The following is a 24,853-nucleotide window of genomic DNA, read 5'->3' as shown; positions in this document are numbered from 1 at the left end:
TTTGGCACCAAGGAATAGGGAAGGGAATTGGGCGTAAATCAGGACGTTGAAGAGGAGGGGGGAAAGGGGAGGCCACCCTGGAATTAAGAACCCCCTCACAGGCGGGAGACCATCATGCGCTTTAAAAAAATCGTAACTGCGAAACGGAAATGATAAAAGTATTTCAAGGCGCACATCCGCCGCGCTGGTAATCTCAAAAAATTTCCTTCCCTGCGCGTCGATGTTAGGGAGTAGAGTTGAAAAACCCGTTTGGGTCCAAGCTACCCTCGAGAACAGGCGGCCGGTACCCAATACTGAACCTTCGCAACGCCCGATCGACTGTCCATTAACCTCTGTTGTGTTTTCAAACATTCAACACTTTGTACACACTTGACACGTTACATATATATTTTCCAGATTTGAAACAAAGATCTTATATAAATGTGGGTATGTATATGAAATGTCTGTACATCGGGAGGACGACTGCTTCCAGTCGAAGAGAGGTTGACAAAGAAGCGCACGGATGCGGGGCTAGGCGCGACTGATGCACGGCGACAGCGGCGGGGTGTCTCCCAGGGAGGCGGGTCCTAGCCGCGCTGGCAGCAGCCCCTGCTCCTCCAGGTACACCACCCGGGTGGGCACCGCCTCCTTCAGCGCCGCCGCCGGGTCGCCCCGCGGGTCCGACACGCAGTAGTAGAGGACGCACGAGCGATCCACGTGGTTGTAGGCCGCCTGATCCACGCCGTCCACGCTGTAGATCCGCACGTCCAGGAAGTCCTGGTGCAGCACCTTGGAGCGCAGCATCCTCTTCATCACCTGCAAAAACCCATACCTGCTCTCCCAGCACTCCCAGCACTCCTTCACTCTTCACCAGGTCCATCAAGGAAGTCCTGCTGCAGCACCTTGGAGCGGAGCATCCTCTTCATCACCTGTAACACCCATACCTGCTCTCCTAGCACTCCCAGCACTCCTTCACTCTTCACCAGGTCCATCAAGGAAGTCCTGCTGCAGCACCTTGGAGCGGAGCATCCTCTTCATCACCTGCAACACCCATACCTGCTCTCCCAGCACTCCCAGCACTCCTTCACTCTTCACCAGGTCCATCAAGGAAGTCCTGCTGCAGCACCTTGGAGCGGAACATCCTCTTCATCACCTGCAACACCCATACCTGCTCTCCCAGCACTCCCAGCTCTCCTTCACTCTTCACCAGGTCCATCAAGGAAGTCCTGCTGCAGCACCTTGGAGCGCAGCATCCTCTTGATCACCTGCAACACCCATACCTGCCTCCCAGCACTCCCAGCACTCCTGCACTCATCACCAGGACCATCAAGGAAGTCCTGCTGCAGCACCTTGGAGCGCAGCATCCTCTTCATCACCTGCAACACCCTTCCCTGCTCTCCCAGCACTCCCAGCACTCCTTCACTCTTCACCAGGTCCATCAAGGAAGTCCTGCTGCAGCACCTTGGAGCGGAGCATCCTCTTCATCACCTGTAACACCCATACCTGCTCTCCCAGCACTCCCAGCACTCCTGCTCTCATCACCAGGACCATCAAGGAAGTCCTGCTGCAGCATCTTGGAGCACAGCATCCTCTTCATCACCTGCGACACCCTTCCCTGCTCTCCCAGCACTCCCAGCACTCCTGCTCTCCCAGCACTCCTGCACTCATCGCCAGTACCATCAAGCAGGGTTTCCTTTTCTCCGGTAACATGCGCACAAGTAGTTTTATTTTCGCAGCTCTTTTAAAGTAAAAGCATTTAAAGTGTTGGTTCTAGTCATTGTTTTCATTTGTTGAACTTTTTTGTAAGATTTATGTTCCATTAAAGCCTATAGATAATATTTTGAATATGCAGCACAACATAGAGTTTTCTAATGCTAGTGTTAAATTTTCTGAAAATCTTAAAGTGATGGTGTAAATGATGTATCAAAATATAATAACATAGAAAAAAAACCACACACATATCGATCAGGTAAGGGGTCCGGGCACCAAGAGTGTTTTAAGTTGTGCTTCAAAGTTTTTTTTTATCCTTGGGTTTACGCTGATAGGACTAAGATTACTAGTTCATAGCTATCCATCCCAGTAACATAATCTCCACAAAGTTTGTGCGTAAATTAACGGAATTCATATCAGTGTAAACACAATTTTTGAACTTTATCATGCTTTACAAGCAACACAGTCATACAGCTTTAAGCCACAAATTTCCTTTCGTTCTTCTTCATTTTTCTGCACAGATTACAGTCTATGATTTAAAAAAAAATATTTGTGGAGTATTAAAAGTTGTACAGTTAATAATGGAAAAGGGGTCTTGATGAAATTATAATTATTTGCCCCCGGGAGGCTAAGTTTCTATCGACGGCCCTGATAGGTGGTTGTATATTCGAAACCGCTCCCTCCCCTCCTCCGGAAGCTTGTTCAGTGTGCCACCACTACGTCTCATGGTAGCACGGGCTACGCCAAGATGTCACGGTGCCACACTGAGAAAAAGGTTTGTTTGAATCAAACAAATATTTGTTCATATATGGCGAAACAAATATTTTCTTGGTGGAACAAAATATTTTGTTAGCTTAACCAAACTCGGTAAGAAACAAAAATTATTTGTTACACCTAACCAAATATACATTTGAGTTGACAACATCATTTTGTTGGGTCGACAGAATCTTTCCTACTACAGTACTTATATTTGTTTGAATTAACAAAATATATTTATTTCGCCACATTCAAACACATGTTTTGTTGAGGCAAACAAGCCTTTCACTCAGTGCAGGCAACTCGCACTCGGACGCAGAGACGCAGAAGGGCGCCCACCTTGAGGGAGACGTGCGTGATGGAGTTGCCCCAGAGGTAGAGCGCGCGGCTGTAGAAGGCCTTCTTGAGCGTGTGCAGGATGCTGAGGACTCCGTCGTCCGTCAGCCTGTTGTGCGCCAGGTCCAGCAGCCACAGCTTGGAGTAGGGCACGCCGTGGCTCAGGTTCCTGCGGACCAGGGGCCCGTCGGGGCCCGTCGAGGCCCGTCGAGGCCCGCCGAGTCTCTCGCCGAGGGAACTACACGTGACTTAGAACTGTCATAACTAGAGACCCGGAAATTTCGCGGATTCATCTAGTCGCAAGCTAGAATGCAAACCTTCACACTCTCACACTGTGTTCATGATTGGCACGCAGTTATCTGGACACGCCCCTCTACGACCGTAAGCCGACGATGTCCAGCTAGGAGAGAAGTAAGCGAATCAGGTAGTGCCAAATAACAAGGATAAAAAAGTTCTCGCTAAGAAATCAACCAATGGGAAAGTAAACATGGGTCGAGCACACCTATAACTTTGAATTCTATCCTGAGGCCAGAAGAATCAGCGAAATTTCCGGGTCTCTAGTCATAACTTAGAAACCTCGAAAATAAATCCACGTAACTTAGAACTGTCATCAGTTAGAACGTTCTGAACTTAGAAACACACAACGAAGAATAACACATCTTAGAAACGTCGTAACGTAGAAAGTCATAACTTCGAACTGTCACAACTTATAAACACATAACTTAGAACTGCCATAACTTAGTAACACGTAACTTAGAATCACACAACGCCGAACTACATAACTTAGAACTGTCATAGCTTAGATATACACAACTTAGAACAGGCATGACTTAAAAGATTCTATCTTCTGTGTTTCTAAGTTGCGATAGCACCCCAGTCACCAACACACCACAGATAATTTTTATAAGTTACGACTGTTCTACGTTACGTGGTCCAATTCTTGTTGGATTACAAATTTACATATTTCTAAGTTACGGCAGTTCCAGGTAGATTCTAAGTTACGACGTTTCTAACGTATGATCGTTCTAACTCACGACAGTTCTGAGATATGTTGCTTTTTTTATCTCTCGAGAATTCTAAGTTAGGGCTGCTCTATGACCGCTCGTCAAGAGGCGTTGCGCAGTGAGCGGCGACACAGCTTACACAGGTCTCTGGGTGGCTGATGAACGGTTGTAACCCCAATAGAATTCGCAAACCGGTTTGGATCATGGTGCGACCACATTTTCTGTCACACTATTGCGTTTCGGAGCTCTGAACAAAGATCACTGCCAACTTCAACATGAACCGATAGTCCTGGGCCGTTCGCGACTTAAAAAAAATCTCGCATCGACATTGCGCGAACGGACATGTTAGGAGGAATTTTTACGAACTTCGTGCAAGTGATTATTTCAATAAAGCGTAAATATCACAGAATTATTTGCAAAATTTCATACCACATATAACACATTTATGAAAAATGCTTTTTTTTTTATTTATTACGACCACTTGCCTAACGAAATACTCCGTGAACCAACCGCATTAATGTCTTTCAAATGCTCGGTATTTTAGTTTAATACTCTAATACAGTCTTTTATCTTATATAAATTACTTTCCATACTAAATTGAGTTATTTTTGCAAGAAAGAAAAACTAATAATATTTCAGACTGCTTCGCTTTGTAATAACTTTCAAAACCCGTTTGTGAATTCAGTCAATTTTTAGACATTAATGGCCAGTCTACAAAATTGCAGTGTCCTAAGTTGACTATAAATTATAACATAACGTATTAAAGGATAGTTGTACTATTATGAAGCGATATGTTTTAATACCTATGCGCTGTGTAAATTCTGCGATGTTCACGGAAGTCGGTAATATATGCGGTAGAATCACGCGGGACCACCGGCAGATGGGGGCGACTGAATTGTTGCCCCTTGGATGGGCAGCCCTTCATGATTTTTCTGGCAATGGTTTGTTTGTACAGTGACTGGAAGGGCAGTCAATACAATTTCTGAAAACATGTTTCTTTAAGGGTTTAAATAATCCTGAAAACTTTCACCTTGGAAGGGCAGCCCATCAGGATTTTTCTGACAGTGGCGTTTTGAAAGGTTGTCTTAATTGTTGCACCTTGGAAGAGCAGCCCATCAGGATTTTTCTGACAGTGGTGTTTTTGAAAGCTTGTCTGAATTGTTGCCCCTTGGAAGGGCAGCCCATCAGGATTTTTCTGACAGTGGTGTTTTCGAAAAGTAGTCAGAATTGTTGCCCCTTGGAAGGGCAGCCCATCAGGATTTTTCTGACAGTGGTGTTTTTGAAAAGTTGTCAGAATTGTTGCCCCTTGGAAGGGCAGCCCATCAGGATTTTTCTGACAGTGGTGTTTTTGAAAGCTTGTCTGAATTGTTGCCCCTTGGAAGGGCAGCCCATCAGGATTTTTCTGACAGTGGTGTATTTGAAAGGTTGTCTGAATTGTTGCCCCTTGGAAGGGCAACCCATCAGAATTTTTCTGACAGTGGTGTTTTTGAAAGTTGTCTGAATTGTTGCCCCTTGGAAGGGCAGCCCATAAGGATTTTTTCTGACAGTGGTGTTTTTTGAAAGGTTGTCTGAATTGTTGCACCTTGGATGGGCAGCCCATCAGGATTTTTCTGACAGTGGTTAGTTTAGGTTAGGTTAGGTTAGGTTAGGTTAGATTAAGTTAGGTTAGGTAACTTTACAAAGTTAGGTTAGGTCACTTTGTAAAGTTAGGTTAGGTTAGTTCACTTTGTAAAGTTAGGTTAGGTTAGGTAACTTTACAAAGTTAGGTTAGGTCACTTTGTAAAGTTAGGTTAGGTTAGATAACTTTACAAAGTTAGGTTAGGTCACTTTGTAAAGTTAGGTTAGGTTAGGTCACTTTGTAAAGTGACCTAACCTAACCTAATCTAACCTAACATAAACTAAACTAACCACTGTCAGAAAAATCCTGAAGGGCTGACCATGCGAGGGGCAACAGTCCAGCTCCCCCCGGCAGATGGCAGCACCGTCGGGACGCGGCGGGTGGAGGGGGGGGGGTGCACCTGGCGCCGGCGTCAGACACGCGGTTGTGGGCGAGCAAGAGGCCCCGCAGCGGCGGCCCGCGGCGCAGCACGGAGGCCAGGTGCTCGGCTCCGTCGTCGGCCACCAGGTTGCAGCACAGGTCCAGCAGCAGCAGCGAGCCGTTGCGCGCCAGCCCCGCCGCCAGCAGCTGCACGTCGTGGCAGCCCAGGCGGCACTTCTGCACGTGCAGCTCGCGCAGGCTGGTGTTCACCTGCCGCACCCGCCAGGGCCGGCGTGTCCGTATAGGCTTTTAATATATATATATACTGTATAGAAGTCGCCAGCCCAGGTTAAAATTTCTAATACGGTTTTGAGGTAGTTGGTTAATTCACCGCCGCAATCGCCACCATCTCTAGGGCATCGACTTGTGGTGGTCCCTAGCGGACAAGTGTCGAACTCTTCAAACACCCCTTCCCCACCCTCCCGTTGAACGACCTTGAGCTGCAGTGAATGATAGGTGGGGGGGTGCGGGGAATGACAGCGGGCGACAGTGCTGCACTCTAACATGTAAATAACAACTAAGACGATACAGGGCGTTACGGCAGCGCACTGCAGCGGTGAAGTTCCCAAGCTGCTCATCATACGCTCCTGAAAAACGTAGAGTAAATCCTATCCACTCGCGACTTCTATACAGTATATATATTCAAAAATATAGGCGAACTAGGCAGCCGCCTAGGGCGCTAAGTGGCTGGGGGCGGCGTTTAACGATCATTGAAACTAGATGAAAATGGATTTTTGTAACCGTTTGGAATGTTTATATTGGTATAAGTAATTATTTAAAGTCCACGGTGACCTGTTTATGATTTGTAATAAGTAAAAAAAGTAAAAAAAAAAAACAACACAAGCCTGCTTACATTTGATTGTTGACCAGATCTTAGGCTTACGTGATGTATTTTGAGGCAAGGAAAATTTTATTGGGGTGTCCGGGGAGGGGGGGGGGAGGGGGATTAAGGTTTTTCGCCTAGGGCGCCAAATTTACCTTGCACCGGCCCTGCGCACCACGGACACTCGTGCTCCTTCCCTCAGTCAGTACTTCAGGTAGGCATGTTTGCGAAAGAAGGACAGGAGTACCTATCAATAGAGACCTGTAAATTTCGCGATTTCAAATCCCTAAAGTATAGACTCCATGATCCTCTATGCACTCGTGCAAATTACATCTGCTGGTTTGGTTACCGACTCGTGACACCTGTTGACTGGAATGATCGTGTTTCGCTAATTCTTCTGTTAAAGATTTTTTCATTGCGCCCAGAGTCCTTCAGATAAACTGTGGCCCAAATCACTGAAGCAAGATAATGTCGAAAGTATTTGGGCTCTATCCTATCGCGAAATGAATCCGCGAATTTAAACAGGTCTCTACCTATCAGGTGTCTAAATACCACTCTATCCTCACTTTGAAAAAAAAAATTTCTCCTTCAATTTTACTAACAACGCTGGTTTCAAATTTACGGACGCTGAGATCACGATCACTTTCGGTGTCCAAGAAACCAGAAACATTATTCTTGGTATGGCTTGTCTTCTTTTGTCCATTTATCAGTTTATCTTCGCTCGGACCGAAACATTCAACTCGGAGATCAAAAATACGGCGTAGTAAGTTAAGGAGAAGTTTCCCTTTACTCATTGGCGTAGCTGTGTTCATAAAGTTGGGTAGGGGACAAATAATGATTTTGATGTCATGTAAACCCATTCCCCTCTTACCAAGACGGGGGGAAAAATTTTGATTTTAAAAGTGCAAAAATAGCGCTTTTTTAAGCATTTTTTTTGTATCCGACCATCGGATACATCGATGTTAAAATTATTATTATTATTTCCTTAAGATAGAAATTTTATGAGTGAAGAAATTACAAAATAAAGTTAGGCAGAAAAATAATATTATAAAATAAAAAAAAATATCACTGGTCTAGAAAGTTAGGGGGGGGGGGGAGTCCCCTCCACCCAAAAAGGTTCAGGGGGACACGTTTACCCTGTCGCCTCCTCACCGGGTTCCTACGCCCCTGCGGCTTTACTTGAGTTTTGGTTGTCGGGTGGAAGGTCCGCGGGGCGGATCACCTGCAGCGCGCTGGCCAGCGAGTCGGCGAACTGGCGGGAGTCGAACACGTGGCCCGCGGGGCCCAGGGGCGCGCTGAGGTCCAGCAACCCCAGGCTGCAGTCCCCGCGGTGCAGGACGCTCGCCAGCAGCTCCAGGCTGCCCAGGGACTGGTCTGTCTCCGCCACGTCCAGGTGTTCCAGCGCCGGGCACTGCGTCGCCAGCCGCGCCAGGCCGCGCCCTCCCTGTCCGCCCATCGACAACAACCTCGAGCAACTCCAGCTAACGGTAGTCGGTGTCCATGGAAAACGGTCCAGGAGAGCGCACGTGGAATTTAATTTCCAGTTGGGAGGATAGTCACTGTAAAAAAAAAATTGTTATTTTTTGACCTGACAACGGTCTAATAAATCGTGAACGCCGGCTGCACGCACGAATAAGTGTCCCGTTACGCACGTTGTCCCGTTACGCTGTGTCCCGTTACGCTCATTGTACGCTATCGCCGCATCTATCTCTCTCTCTTCCACTCGATTGGAACAACCATCGATTTGACTTTTTCGAGGCAAATTAAACTTGGAAAAACTCCCTTAACATAATAACACAGATTGGAAGAAGTTAAATAGCAAACATGTATGAAAGTTATAGTTTAAAATAATCTCTTCGTTAAAGTAATAAACATATTTGAATTAATGAGTGCAAATAAAAGTAAATTTATCAATTAAATTGTAGATTTCATTTCACTCCTTCTTTGTATTCATACAAAATAGTGATAATTCAATAAAAATGATTCAAATTTTAGTCATAAAAGTATGCAATCATTTCATCAATGTTTTGTTCTGACGTTGTCACGTTAAACTATCGTCCGTAAACCGACTTTACATACAACCAATTTTTTTACAAGGAAAATCTTTGGACACTCAGTTGCCGACAATATTATTTGTTAAACTGCAAGGCAGAGCTTTCTGAAATTGCCAATGGTACAAAGCTCTACAAGTGGTAACGTTGGCAACTGTGTTTTCAAGGACTATCCTCGTAAAAGTACAAAAAAAAATTTTTTTACAGTCTATCTTCCTATCACCCCCCCACCCCCCTGAAAACTACGCATGAACCCAAAAACATTTTATCAGCAATGCGAGGGATTCTGGAATCCCGGCCAGGGTGTCTCTGTGACACTAGGTCAAGTTCAGTGTGCAAGTCATCCGTATTTGCTTATGGCATACAAGCGGGACCTTTATCAAGTCCAATCAAGTGAATATTTTAAATACTGGGTACATTTGGCTAGGTTTAGAAATATGAAACACTGTATGTGAAATTTACCACACAAATAACTTTTTTTGTTGTTTTTTTTATGTTTTAACACTTCTTACATCAATTATAGGAGAGACACCTTAGATTCATGGAAAATATTTTTTTTCTGTTCCTGATTAAGTATGACGCATTTCCAAGCAGTTTCTTGGAGTGTGCCCTAACAATAAGTTACATCACATAAGTATTTACAGTTACTTAAGTTAAATTTTTAATTCACAAAACCAGTGGAGAGAATTGAACTTGAAATGTTCTGTCCATAAAATAAATTTTACTTTTTTTTTATTTACCGGGTTGATAGTAATACAATGAGGTTTGGAGGATTGCGTGGGTAAAATTTAGTTTCTGCCCGGTCCTTATTGAAATGGAGATGGGTCTTACCCCCCCCCCCATCCCCAAATAACACTCCGCAACTAGAGAGATAACCAAGTAATCAAATGAAGGCCACACCCGACTTTTGAAATCGATTAAATATAATTGCAAAATAGTTTTTTTTTTTTTTAATTATACTGGCAATTTAACTTCTATTGACATGACTATACAAAGACAAGAGTGCGTTACCTAACAAGGTATTGAGTATAGCGCTCTGGCACCTAAGCAGATTACCGAGTCACTGTTTTGCACTATAAATAATATATCATATTTTAAGAAACCTAATTACATAGACAACCTCACGTGAGACTCACTCAATAGTGTCACAGGGAAAATTCATTCAGACACTACCAAGTTCAGGCTATGCATTTCCCGAATTATCTAGCGATGACAATATTCTGTGGTTAGCATTGTGGTAAAATAAAAATATACATTATTTTAATAATAGGTTGAATACTTAAAAAAAACTATTCTGGGGCAGCCACAAAACATATTTTCAGGATGGCTGCAACCCCTTCAGCGGTATGGCATAACCGCCGCGACAGCAAGGCGTTCAGTGGCACCTACCAGTTTCTTCAAACCCCCTCAACACCCCCCCCCCCCACCACCCCAATTCGTGCCTGAGTCCACCACTGTACTTGGAACGATCGCCACAGCAGTTCTACATAAAAGATAAAAAATTTAAAAAAAATCCTACAGGGTAGTTGCTTCTATCTTCATATAAAAGCAAATACTAATTTTCATCCTGCCTCAATTATACATTATTTACTTAAATATTTACACAGTAAAATTAGTTATCAGTTTAAGAACAGCGAATTCCTCAGTTTCCTGATATAATTTTATTATTCATTAAAATTGCCATTATATTATATAATTATTTAAATATGTTTTATATCTTGGATTTTTCGTTGCTTAACACCTGTAGAATATAGTTGTTTTTTTAAATTTCGTGGCATTTTTTTTTTTAAAAAATTAAATTTTGAGAACAGTTAGATTTTTACTTCGTTATAATTAGAGACCAGAAAAAATTCGCAAATTCATTCGGCGATAGGCTATAATTCAAATACATATACCTCTTAGATGATTTTTCTATTGGCTTACTGTTCATCTGTACGAATCTCAACCAGTTACAAACCCCTCAGCCAAAGAAGGATCGAATCACAGACAAACCAGATGAGAAGACTTACAAGTCGGCAGCCAATGAAACTTGCGTTATTTACCCGAGTGTACAGGGGAATGTGCAGTCTATCCTGAAGGCCATCGAAACCACGAATTTTTTCCGGCCCCTAGTTATAATTGCTCCGAAGCAGGTACGTCGGAACAGGGGGGGGGGGAAGCAGGGGCGAGTCACCCCCGTGCTGTTATGCATGGGGGGGGGGGGCGAGAGTAGCATTTCGCCCCCCTCCTTTTCCCAGAATAAATGTTTGGTCCTAGTAGTATTTTTCTCAACCAGTAGTTACAAACGTTTCATTGGTGATCACATTGATTAGAAAATCAAATTTATGATTGTCAATATACTGTAAAATGATTGCAAATTCCTATATGGCATTTTATTTAAATTGTACTACATCGACTGTCAGAGTAGTATTTAATACATACTATGTCATCAAATTCTTGGAATGGTATATTTAATATTTTGGTTCGGAAACTCATTAAATAGCACAATTTTGCATCTGAAGTTCCAAATTGGACTGAGGTAAGCGTGATACATCTTTTCGCTTCCCCCCCCCCCCCACCACCCCAACTCACGAAAACGTTCCTACGTCCCTGCTCCGAAGTTTAGCCTGTGTCTGGAGTGGCCGAGGAATGACTGTCACCTCCGGTCCTATCTGGTTGCCGTTGACCCGCAAGGACTGGAGGGGCATGTCGGCGCCCAGCTCCGCCAGCCTGAGCACTCCGCGACACGTGATCTTGTTGCACATCACGTTCAGGCTGCTCACGTGCCGGTGTTCCTGAAGCACGGGAAACAACCGTCCAGCACAGACTGCAGACAGGGGCCTAGCCAGGGGGGGTGTTTTTGGTGTCCAAACACCCCCCCCCCCCAAATATATATATATTAATATACAGGGGTGCAGCGACTAAATTTCCAAAAAGGGGGGGGGGGAATATACCTTTTTATAAAGAATCATCGATCCCCCCTATTGAAGCGGGGGGGGTCCGGGGGTCCTCCCCCGGGAAAATTTGTATTTCAAGGTGGAAAATGGTGCTATTTAAGCAGTTTTATTATCTAAAAATTGATTACACAGCACTTTATTTGCCCCCGTTTGCCCCCACTTCAAGGTTTCAGAGGGGGGGGGGTAAAATACCCTTGCCCCCCCCTGTTGTTGCGCCCCTGTATATATATATATATATATATATATATATATATATATATATAGGCTATATATATATATGAACTTATGACAAAATTTGCACTTGTCTAGCTGTTGCAAATGCACTTAGATGAAACTAAGAAAGAAACCTTTGAGCCGATAACCCTTAATATTCAGCAATGATTTTTCAACAGTGTCTCGTTAAAAATATCATAAAGTCGGGACACATTTTGGTTATTTAAATCCAATATTTTAATTACGAAAGTGCTTAAATAGCACCAAATTGCACATTAAAATCAAAAATTTTCCGGGGGAAGAGCCACCCGGACCCCCCCTCCCTAGTACGGCGGCAGGGTGTAAGTAAACACCCCCCCCCCCCCTCGAAAAGAAATCCTGGCTACGCCGCTGCTGCAGAGCGCAGTCGGTTCACACGGTTAGAAGCAGCTTGGCTTCTGGGTTGTTAACCGTGTCCTTGGCAAATAATCCACCGGCGTTTCGGTCGGTATTGCAGTTACCTACTAGGTAACTGCTTCCCTGATGATGGCGACTGCAAATAATTCGCTGACGTTTCGGTCGACATTGCAGTTACCTACTAGGTAACTGCTCCCTGATGATGGCGACTGCAATGCCGACCGAAACGTCGGTGAATTATTTGCCAAGGACACGGTTATCAAACCCAGAAAGCCAAGCTACATACTTCAGACAATGGCCGTGAAAGTCTGCGAACATCAACTGTTAGTTTCAGCCAACGAAATTCCTCGATGTATCCGACGTACATATGATATGTCGGTGGTGTCAGTAAATAATTATTATACGAACTAGCAAATTATCATACCACGACATCTGAAATGTAATTTTTTGTGAACACAGTTTTTCAACATGTAAGTTTTTAGTTTACCATTTTACACACGAAACAGCTCGTGGCAGCTTCAGGATATTGCTGATATAGGCCTATTGCACCACTGTCACACATTTTTGTAAATAATTCCAATACTTTTAACTAAAAAAAAAATCACACTGAATATTAGATTTCGTTCGAAACAAAACTATGTAAGGTTGAAATTTGTAATGTTGTAAAAAGTACCTCGAGAATCGACACACAGTGTCCCGTCTGAGGCAGGGTCTGCATGGATGGAATGGGGCTGACGCTCACAGGAGCCGGCTGCCCTAGACGAGGGAGAATGCATGATGGGAGGTGAGATGGGGTATGAATTGGTGGGGGAAACCGGAGTACCCCGAGGAACACCACCCCCTCTCCCCCCCCCCCCAGGTAGGCCAAGGCATCGTCCACCACATTTCCCACTTGCTATTTTTGCGAGTTCGACTTCACCGGGAATCGAACCCCGTTCGCCTCGGGGGAGGGGATGGTGAATGTTATATACACTCGACCATCGCGCCTCTTACTGTTGTCAAAAATAATATTGATTAATTTTAAATATAGTGTAAGTAGTACACCGATTTTATAACTCTCGTTTTAGTGTGTTCGGAGATGAAATCGAACTTATCTCTTCTTATTTTGTTTTCATTTTCTGAAATTTTTTTTAATATATAATTTTTTAATAAGTTTAAAATAAGAATCAAGTAATAAACAAAACAATTTTAATGAAAAAAGGCGTAAGGTGTTTGATATTAGTTGCATTAAATTTTCCATCACTATTGACTATTCTTTAGAACAGTCATTATGAAAATGACGCTTTTACCCACGCTTTTATTTTATTAAAAATAATTGATTGGTTTATTACTTGATTTTTAAAAAAATTCTTATACAGCGTAGTATATCATTCTATCGCTTTGGAACAAATTACTTAAAATTAAAGATTTTTTATTTTTTAGTTAATAAAACAATGAAAGCGTGTTTTTTTTTAGTTTTTAAAATACAACTTTATTTTATGAGTTCATATTAAATTAATTTTTTTATTTTATAAATTCCTCGAAATGCACCACAAAATCAATTTTCAATGTCACGAAAATTTGGGTGGTAATTGGGGCCAGTCTTTCAAAAATAAACTCTGCTGAAATTTAAGTATTTTTTATTACTAAATTAAAAATATATATATTACTATGCGTAGCATATTATTCTGCTTCTTTAAAACTGTCAGATCAAATTGAAATTCAGTTTTTCGTGCCTTACCGCACTTATAAACGAATTATGACACATACATAAAAAATAGGTACCATATAAGCATATAGAATAACAACAACACAATAACATTAAAACAAGACATACACTGATACATATCAATAACTTTACGCAAAACACGAAACAACACAGCATACAGATAAATAAAAATTGATAAAGTTCATATTATATAATTGGTTACTTTAGTTTTCAAAAAAACTAAAATGGAGTACACAAAATAAATAAGTAGATTATAAAATTTTAAATAACTTTTTGCTTAAGTATTTTACCAAATAATTGTTTCCAGATTACAAATTTTATAGTTACTAATGGTTTTAAAAGTGTCACTAATTCTATAATTGCAAAATGAAATTCTTAATCCAAACCGAGATATTATGTCTGAAGCATAAAAAATGGTAATAAAACGCATATAATAAAATGTGTATAACTAATTGAGTGATTGAACGTCTAGTAAATAAAACATGCAAATTAAATTTATATACGAATGTAGCATTTTTAAAAGGAATTTAAAATCCTGAAATTTTAAAATATAAATTTAAGAATTTTTTTATACTTTCAATTCTATTACAATCAAAATAAGTTATTTAATTCCAAATTACGACACAATATTCTACTTCCTAGCTAATCAAATTGAAGAACTTAGTATACAATCAGGTATTGATGCAGAGAAAGTTATAAATTTAATAAGACTAAACTCTTCAAGTGCAACTAATAGTATCTATTATCTACAAGTTAGTGAAAAATAAAAACTTGGCATCCAATATAACACGAAGGTATTAAAAGTGGACACCGCGTTTAATGTCATTTCTTACTATGTGATATTTGTAACTCATTTAATTAGTTACTTTTACTTAATGTTATATAATAAATGCTATCGTAATTCAGAGACGTTTGTTAACTTGAAAACCAGATCTGGACAGCTGAAATATCTTGCTGAATAGTTTCACAAACAAATTTACTTTTTTTTATCAGCATCTTTTCTTGATCAATTCTTATTACAGTTGGAATATCATTAAATAAATATTAAAGAAGAGTTGAGATAAACTACTACTTTGCGGAACACCTAATTCCATGAAATTGCATTTGCAAATTTGACTGCAAAGCGTATATTTGTAAGATAATTAAAACAAATATATACCACGCATTGCTTGACGAGGCCTAAAATTGATAATTTTTTAATAATGAGATGGGGTTGGAAAGTATCAAAGGCTTTGCTCATGTTGAAATAAATAATTTTATTTATATCTGGATGTTATACAGGCGCGCGCGCACACACACACATACAATATACACACATGCATAATACTGTATGTGTTAAAGACAATCTTCCTGATTGAAAACTACGTGGTTTTTTTTCAGAAATAATATTTTTAGGAATAAAATTCATGTGCCTATAAATACGTCAAAAACGTCTAAAATAACAAAGGTATTGGTAAATGTGTGTGACTAAAACTTAACTGCCAATAATACCGATAAATGGTTGAACACACAGCATCGGTATACAACTCACTGACTGATAGGTACACACTTAATTACAATATTTTTGTACAAAAACAAAATATTTTAATACTTTAAATGTTTGTTTGAGCCTTGTTTATAACATGTTGAAATTATAACTCTACAGTTACTAAAAACTAAAACGCTACAAAACTACAAAAAAATATTTTTGCAAAACTCCGTTCCCCCGGAGAAACCCCCGGAATGGCCACCGCATGGGGAGCCCAAGAAAAGAAACGGGCTCCCCATTTGGAAGCCACCTGGAAGGTTTTTTTCTGTTCCACCCACCGTTTCTTTGGTAGCCTGACTTGTTACAAGGGATTGTATTCCTACCAGAGAAAATGCCACCATTTTCTCTGGGCAATCCGCCTTGGAGGAGCCGGGGCGCGAACCCGGGTCCTACAAGTCACAAGGCAGGCGCTCTACCCCAGAGCCAGAGTGGTAGAGCGGATACTTGCAGTCTTCTTAACACTGAAATTATATTCCACGAGTTTACTGTAGTTTCGTGTGTCATTAACACGAGCAGTACGTGCAGTAACATCTAACCTCGGTAACGAACAAATTTATGTGTTCTTATGTTGTTCGTTCAGCATGAATTCTGTAATTTCATAACAGTGAAATATAATTTGTATAACTAATTTGGCAATGTCTTAGTTGATTTTCTGCAAACAAACTTACAGTCTCGCTGTACAATAATTAATTAGAACTATAGACTAGTAAATAAATATGTAAAGAGCTTGCCGATGGTAAAGTCATTTTGAAATAAATGTTAGGTATTAAAAGAGTGTGTTTAGTTGAAATATGTGTGTGCTAACAAGCATGAAGTTATTGTATAACATTTTATTTATTTGGTTTTAAAGCCACAGAAAAGTTAACCTTGTTATTTCACTTTTGGCTCTTTTTGTGTTTTTTTTACCGTGCTTAATATGCGCAGCTAATACTGGAAAGCTATTCAAACAACTGTTTGCAAATAGGCATTTTAAAAATCTTAAATTAAGTACAAAATCAATGTTAGTGTTGGATATGTCAAATTAAAAAAAATACATTTCATACTGACATCACCGGAATTTTAGGTAATGATAGTACTGACCTTAAATCGATCAGTTTTTGAAGACTAAGAATTTATATGACACTAGTTTTGTGAGATTTGCTTACTTATTTAGAAATATTCACATTATTTGAATACAACTACGTATATTTTATTGGAAGTTGCAGTACTCCTGAGTACAGAAAACTTGGTAATAGCTTACCTCAGAAATTTGATTAAATTATCGGGATTATTAAACATGAACTTCTTTGAGTTCACAAATACATAAAGCTTTTATTTAATATTTGTGTGCATTGCCGTGATAGGGCTTTTTTTATTTGTAATTTATTTGTAACAAAAATTTGAATTCGGTGTTTTTATTTTGTATGTGTAATATTTCTACGTGTAAAAGCATAAAACATGTATTATGTTTTAACTGTTACAGTATCAAAAGTTCTATTAATGATTGTGTATGTTTATTTTCGCCCAAAAAAAAATTTGTACAATAAAATATCCTACAGGAGATTTCACTTTTCTTATAATTTTTTTGTTTTAAATTATTATGTTCGAACCTTTCCTTAGTTCAACAACTTAAGTAGATATAATAATTAAATTTTCTATACATACTACACTTGATATTTTGAGATTATTACGAAATAATATATAATTTTATTTTAAATACATTATTTTTGCAAACGTACGGGTTTCAAATACCAAATAATTACTTTAATTTTTATTTTTTTATGGTTCTTGCAATTGGGAATATTGATTATAAATATAAAATTTAGGACATACATCATTGCTGATTATAATGTGTCATAAAAAAAACCTCAATAACAGACAAGAAAGATAAATGTGCAAACATACAGAAAACAAGGGAAACTCAGGGAACATAAAAACATAGACAGAAAATTACGTTGAAAGAATTGGTAAAAAAAAAAAAAAAAAAAAGGACGGACACAGTGGGCTAACAACGATGAAAAAATACTTTGGACAACTCACAGAATTGATTCTTTGCATTCAAGATGACTATGAGTAGGAGCGTGCATTTTTTTTCGCGAAAAGATTTCGAGACTATTTGAAATTCAAAACACTGTGGGTGGCTTTGTGAGACGGCCGCCAATCGGAAGGAAGAAACAGCTGCCGTGGGCAGAGTGCCTGCCCCTGGCTCTAAGTGAAGACAGATTATTCCGACCTTACGGCCGGCATTCTCACGTTCCCTTCCCACATAATAGGGTAGGGTGCGAGTAGCGTTCCAGTTCGCTTTTTTTTTATAACATTGCAGAGCTTTAAGAAAAACAGAACACTGTTAGGGATCGCTCTCTTTTGTTGATCGGGAGGGTATTAGGGCTTCGGCAATGACCAGCGGCTGGGGCCACCGACTCAGCATAGTTCACCGCCTCAGCCCGTTTACCGCACTCGGCCGACCAGACGGTTGGCTGTGTCCTGAGACCTGGCGCCGTCCCCGACCTCCCACATCTAAGTGAAGACCGCCTGGTCTTTGAATATATATACTGTATAGAAGTCGCGAGTGGATAGGATTTACTCTAAGTTTTTCAGGAGCGTATGATAACAAGCTTGGGAACTTCACCGCTGCAGGGCGCTGTCATAACGCCCTGTATCGTCTTAGGTTTTTATTTACACGTTAGAGCGCAGCACTGTCGCTCGCTGTCATTCCCCAGCACCCCCCACCCAACATTCAAAGCAGCTCAAGGTCGTTCAACGGGAGTTTGTGCGTCACAAAACTGTAGGGATGAGAGGTGGGGTAGAGGGTGGGTGGAGGACAACGCATGTTTGAGGGAGGTTGGGGAAGAGGTGTTGAAGAGTTGGACACTTGTCCGCTAGGGACCACCACAAGTCGATGCCCTAGAGATGGTGGCGATTGCGGCGGTGAATTAACCAACTACCTCAAACCATATTAGAAATTTTAACCTGGGCTGGCGACTTCTATACAGTATATATATTCAAAGGCCTGGTGGAGGCTCGCACCGCGAGGAAGAGCGCGATGGCGCCCAGGCCGTCGTCAGAGAGGCGGTTGTAGGCGAGGCTGAGGCCGCGGTAGTCGCGGCGGCGCCGCAGGAAGTCCAGCACCCAGGGCAGGTCGTCGTCAGCCACGCGCCGGCTGCAACCAGGGTGGCCACATTCGTACCAACTTAGGCGAGAAAACAAGCACTAGATTAAAAAAAAAAAAAGTACTAAATTATAATTTGTTACGGTTTTAACAATTTAGGAAGTTATTATGATATCACAATGCTCTAACTTAAATATCACACCACACACACACACACACACACACACACATAAATTCCATAGTTTTTAAAAATAATTACGCTTAATAATAAAACATATTGGAGTTACTGTAATATTATTATATTAAAGAAAAAAGTACTATATCTGAGCGTAAATGTACTAGGCCACTAAAAAAACTTATAAAAGTACTAGATCTAGTACTAAAGTACTATCTGTGGACACCCTGGCTGCAACAGGCGGCCCTCACTGTGACTAACGAACGCTCTTATTTTCTTTGAACGGTGCGGCGTTCGTCGCCAACCTGACAGCATTAATACCGTTAACTTTTCGAAAGAAAATGTTGGCTACATTTATTTATTTATTTTTCGTTATTAGTATTTCGTTGCTGGGAATGTTCACCAAAAATGTTTCTGATCATCTATTCTCCGTTACGGAACAACCAAAACACTATGCATAGCCGCCAAGTACGAGTGTTGAAAATCCTAACTTCAGTTTCAATAATACTAAAAAAAGGGCTCATATTTCAACAGTGTCAAAAAAATTTCCGAAGTATAACATTATGCAATACGTTTTTTTATGTTGGCATTTTTCAACCGCACAGTTTGTTTTTAGTGACCATTTTCCGCCTATTCGCCATTTTCTTTCAACTCACGTTATGTAGGTAGCATTCGGGCTCTATCTGAATGTTTTGAAGTTAAAATAACTGACAAACTAATAAACAAAATCAAAACTTAAAGTGATGTCTGGTTTTCCACTGATGTCATCACAATTGTATAGGGGTTAAGGAGGTCCATATAAAACTAGTAAGGGTTGTCTTACGTCGTATATTAGAGAAGAAACTAATTTTCCAATATTAATAGGACCTTATATCACAAACAAATAAAAATTAAATAACAACTAATTTTTTTTTTACTTACCCATACTTACGATATAAAATATTTCCATGCAGAACTAATGTTTTGCTGTCATTCTTCAAGACAATTGACTGCTTTAAAAAGAATGAATCACTCAAGTCCATCATATGACCAAATAGGAACTTCAATATTACTTTCCACGTTTAAACTTCACTTTATATCGTATAAATTTACTTGGTTTTGCAAGACGAGGTGTTGTTATTAGGTCTACTACTCATAGGGCCTAACCAATAAATAATTCTCACATTAAAAAAAAGGAAAGATATGTGTATTTCTGACAATGCGATTCATTATTAGAAACCTGTAAATTAGTTCGTTTCCAATGTGTTTTAATGGCACAAATTAAAAAAAAATTTGTTAATTTTCTGTTGTAACATTTAATTATTCTTTGTCACGCGTGTTTCATATCTGTCTAGTTCTATGGCCGCTGTGTACCTATATGTATGTATGTATATATATATATATATATATATATATATATATATATATGAAGGAAGAATAATAAACCCACACTTGTTCTATTAGAAGATTTATTTTAAAAATAGACACATGGCCATTGCTAATCAGCAGTAGCATGCGCGTGAAGGCATGAGATATAGGCGAGACGATAGACGAAGTAGGTAATCGGGAAATGAACACGAATCAGAGGGGTTAATATATTTTTACCTTGTATATCCAAAAGTTACGAATTGTCAGGAGCACGGCCGAATAGTACGGTATCTGTCCGCTTAGTAAAACTCGCGGTGACTAGCGAACTACTGGCGCTAGTAGTAGCTTAGTCCTTCCTGACTTTTCATAGGGTATTATAATGCAGTGGCGTAGCCAGGATTAGTGTATGGGGGGTGTTAAGAAGCATGGCCCCCCCCCCCCACCCATATTAAAGCGGGGGGTCCGGGTATCCTCCCCCGGGAAAATTTGGATTTTAAGGCGTAAAATAGTGCTATTTTGCAGTTTTCAGTACTTAAATTTAAATATTGTAATGGTAAAATTTTTATTAATTTTAATATGAAATTTGTTTGAGTGATGAATAATAAATTAATTAAAGATTTGGTGCTAAAGGAGGGGGGGGGGTTGATCCCCTAACCCCCCTCCCCCCTCCTGGCTACGCCCCTGGTATAATGAGAATTTCGTATATATTTAAACCTTATTCGTAATTCTGTCACGTTTTTAAAACGTCATTTACAGTTTATGATTTTCCTTTTATTTAGGAGCGGGAAATATTTATCTTTAAACTGCTGTGGTTCGTAGCCTACCGTAATCTTGAAAGTCCGTTATTATGCAAATATTCATGAGCTGTGCTGTGTGTCATGTGACATTTTTTGTACAGAAATTCATGAAGACAACTAATGAAAAGCTATATAATAAGTATAAAGTACACGAATGAAAGGGATACAGCCGTGTGTAACCAACCTCCTTTCGTGTTATGTGCTCCTAATAGTGTTGCCGCTACATTTCGAGCAGGCCGCGTTCTATGCGACTTCCATTGGTTTTCTTTCTTCAAATACATTGATTGATTGGACGGGACCTTTAATGAAGCCGTACTTATTTGAATTGTAAAAACACCCAGTTATTTTAGGGGAAGCCTACAACTCACGTAGTTTCGGTTCCCTACCACGTTCGTGCAACTTCGGATTTCTCTCAAAAATTGAAATTAAAAAAAATCGAAGGGTTAGAGGTTAGGTTAGTCACAACATGCTTGTTTTCATTGGAAACTTCTGATTAAGCGGCTGAAGTGGCGTTAATACCAAAACGCAAAACTTCGGAAATCTTCAGAAATTCTTGCAGGGAACCGAAACTACGTGAGTAGGCTTCCCTTATTTTAGACGCTTCTTCGCAGTTGGAACGCTCACGGCGCGCGCGACTGCCGCGCCGCTAACTCGCCTACAAGTACCAGGAGAACATCAGCGCCGAGGAGGTATTAGCTTCTCCCACGCGCGCATGCGCACATCGCCCGGGCAGACTCACCCGCGCATGCGCACATCGCCCGGGCAGTCTCACCCGCGCCACCAGACCTTTCTGGCTATCAGGAGAACATGAACATACCTCGCTCCACGTCTTGGACTGCTTTACTGATCGTATCCAGTTTATATCAAACCTTCAAAGCGGTGTAATGCATATCTTCAACAAACAAGAATCTTTTGGTAATTGTACAGTTTCAAATCACTAACACTTTAAACCGCTTACTTTTATGGTAAAATATGTATGAAATAAGCAGGGGTGCCCACAAGGGGGGGGTAACGACGCAGACTGCGTCATTAAAATTTCAGGGGGTCGGGGGGGGGGGGGGGGTGGTTAAAAGACGAGAAAAATGTATATATTATTTACATAATTATAGCTTCTAATGTGAAAATACGTTTCTGGTGCTTTGATAATTGAAAGGGATCTTGTAAATCAAATTGGCAACCCCACACTTTCCTCAACAAAAGCAGTTTGGCATCTGTCGGTTCAGGATGGAAATATTACCTGATGTGACCAAAATTTTTATTATTATTAGAAAATCAGTTTTAATTAATGCAAAATGTGATAAAATATAATACTAAAAAAGTATATTATAAAATAATTGAGTAAATCATTGAGAAAATGGCATAAAAATTCAGTGGGGAGGGCATCATTAGGTTGGGAGGGGGGGGGGTGAGTCATAGTGTTTGGGGGGGGAGGGGGGGTGGGCACCTCTGAAATAAGGAACTGTTAACCAAAAAAAATTATGTAGCAATGCTAAACATATTTAAAAAAAAAAAATCATCTTGAAGCATGAGAAGAAATTGAGAAGAAACAGCTAAACTTATGGCTTATGTTATATTATGGCAATGGGATACCTGCACAAAGATTTTATTGGAACTTGAATGAGTTATTTTGTTTAATTTAAACTATGACTGGAAAATCTTGTACTGAATCAAATAACATTTAAAAATAATAATTTTTTTTTCTTGAAAGATTCTATTTGCTGTTGATACTACAAAATTTAAAATCATTGTTTCTCTAAATTTTATTACAAAAATTACGGTACATTTGCAAATGCTATACAATGAACAGTTAATCACATCTGTATTAATACTACCTATTTTGTAGAAAGTATATGGGTAAAAATAATACTATAAATTTACATGGGAACTTTACAGTTTGACAATATACTATTGTGATATTGGCAATGCTTTTTTAAAGAGTATTTTTAACCAAATTGGGTACTTTTTTTACTCTGTACTGTATGTGCCTTTTGAGTGCACAATCACTAGCTTTGTTTCTTGTTATATAAGAGACTACTTCATAGAGGTGTTTATTGTTAGTATTGTACAATGCCAATCAAAATTATATTTTTTCTGAGGCAATTCATTGTACTGTATAAAAATAAAAAAAATAATTTTTTTATTAAAAAACATACATCCCCCCACCAATAGACTTCAAACTCACAAGCCATGTAACTTTCTCAAACTGTGGTTTCATCCACATTACTACTTACCTACTGCTCATAGGTGAACACTAATTAGTGCTCTGCTGGAGCCAACTTTTTATATGTGGGTGGGGTTGAATCCACATTTTCTGCAAGTGGGAAATGTTGTTGGATGTTGAAGTGGGCCAGGAAGTTCTCTCACACTCACCCATTTATTCTATCCGTGCTCATTCTCGTTATCAACCCTCGTCATCTCTAATAGGCTCCATGTCTACGTAGTTTTTAAATTCATTGATTCATGACACATCCCTCAGATCGTCTAGTTGAGTGCAACACTAAAGCTCAGATACTGGTGTGGTCTTTGAGTCGAATGTGTTTGATTTAATGTAAAAAATGCATCCTAGTTTGAAACCTCAATCACAATTCCAGGAATTTGCTGGATCCACGATCACCTACCTGAACAGCAGCCGACTGAGACATCATCACAGATCCCAGCTCTGATAAGTGAAAATAATAGTGTCCTCTTTCCTAACTTACTCCAATGCAAAAACAGCTGACAAATACTTGCAATACTACTGACAAACTGTGTTCAGAAAAAAAAAAACTTTGTGTGTCTTTTCTTTGTTTTGTGTATATGTAATTCCAGACATTAGCCATTGAAAGAAAAAAAAAACCCACAGAATATCAGTAGTAGTATATGATGATGGGAAGAATGGGCACTATCTCAACACAAGTCTGTAAAATGTACCCTCGCACACTTTCAGTAACATAAGCCCCTTAGTGATTGATAGTTACTGGCCTTTGTAACGTGTCATATAGCAAGTAACTTTAAGATACTTCTCAGTTCAAACATACATATTTGTTCGAGATGACTGGAAACTTAATAGAATAGCGAGCTCCGAATAATTGTATGCCACAGATATGCATAATTAAAATTGAGTCCCTTCTTCTCCAACCTCTGCTCAACATGAGAGACACCATGTGACACAGTAACAGCTTCCTGCTGTATGTATCCACAAAGCAACAGATGCTGAGAAAAGAAGATATATATATATATATAAAACATAAATAATGGTTTAATATTTCAGATAAAATTAGCAGAAGTTGTGTTCATAATATTGAATAAAATAAAAATAAAATAATAACTTGACAGCATTAACGAGCTCTCATGAATAATTAGGGTTTAAATATGTAAATATGAGCCATTTTATTTTGGGAGTACAGCATTTAAAAAATATATATTCCCTTATTTGTGAAATGGACTGCATTGGATTTCATGGTCTTTTGCAGTTAGTGAGAATTTTCTGGATCAATATGTAGAGTAGCAGGTTCAGGAAAATAAGGCAAATAGGAACTGAAATTAAAGGTTGGTTAGTTTCGTTATGTTGAGATAAGTTAGCTGCATAATTCAGAACACAATATTTTATTTTATAATTTAAATATTTGAACAAACATTTTCCATATAGTTATTGTAGCTGCCTTAAGCAACCTTTCTACCAGTATTATTTGTCTAATTTTACAGAATTTGGTACATCTGGAAAACACAAATTTTTAGTGGGATACTATAATTTTTGCTATTCGAATTTGATATTCATATTTAATTCAAACTAAAAATCTTATATTCAAACATGCCTACTTAAAATAGATACGGTATTTATAGACAATGTTAAAATGTAGAGTAGCCTCACATTCAAGGCAATCACATTTATCAATTCTGTGTGCTTTGTATTGTTATATGGGTGTATTTCCATTTCTTAAGTAAATTTTATATTTAAGGCTTACAATAAAAAGAGATATACTCCATTA

At 39.6% G+C, this 24,853-nt stretch overlaps 1 protein-coding gene across 2 annotated transcripts; it reads right to left on the bottom strand.

Annotated features, from left to right (window-relative positions):
- Positions 1-364: 364 nt before the first annotated feature.
- Positions 365-19,925, bottom strand: LOC134542386 (protein NLRC3-like). 2 transcript variants are annotated; one of them, XM_063386580.1, is made up of 7 exons: positions 19,663-19,925; positions 18,485-18,617; positions 11,337-11,471; positions 7,869-8,090; positions 5,804-6,033; positions 2,785-2,950; positions 365-795 (listed from the first exon to the last, which is right to left on the bottom strand). In XM_063386580.1, the coding sequence occupies exons 1-7, from the start codon at positions 19,764-19,766 to the stop codon at positions 511-513; spliced, it is 1,275 nt and encodes a 424-aa protein (XP_063242650.1). In that variant the 5' UTR covers positions 19,767-19,925; the 3' UTR covers positions 365-510. The 2 variants fall into 2 exon arrangements, with proteins under 2 accessions (XP_063242650.1, XP_063242649.1); XM_063386579.1 differs by having other exon boundaries at positions 2,785-3,019; positions 19,663-19,891.
- Between the last annotated feature and the right edge of the window lie 4,928 nt (positions 19,926-24,853).

The sequence above is a fragment of the Bacillus rossius genome (genome assembly GCF_032445375.1).
Source record: "Bacillus rossius redtenbacheri isolate Brsri chromosome 4 unlocalized genomic scaffold, Brsri_v3 Brsri_v3_scf4_2, whole genome shotgun sequence".
NCBI classification, from domain to species: Eukaryota; Metazoa; Arthropoda; class Insecta; order Phasmatodea; family Bacillidae; genus Bacillus; species Bacillus rossius.
The sequence above is the reverse complement of the archived record's forward strand: the minus strand, read 5'-3'. Positions and strand labels throughout refer to the sequence as shown.

Coding starts and splice junctions, on each gene's coding strand:
- LOC134542386 (XM_063386579.1), bottom strand. CDS start 19,766: ATGATGGACTTGAGTGATTCATTCTTTTTAAAGCAGTCAATTGTCTTG. Junction 11,472..18,484: donor CCATCGCGCTCTTCCTCGCG/GTGCGAGCCTCC, acceptor CCCGTGCTTCAG/GAACACCGGCACGTGAGCAG. Junction 6,034..7,868: donor CGCTGGCCAGCGCGCTGCAG/GTGATCCGCCCC, acceptor CGGGTGCGGCAG/GTGAACACCAGCCTGCGCGA.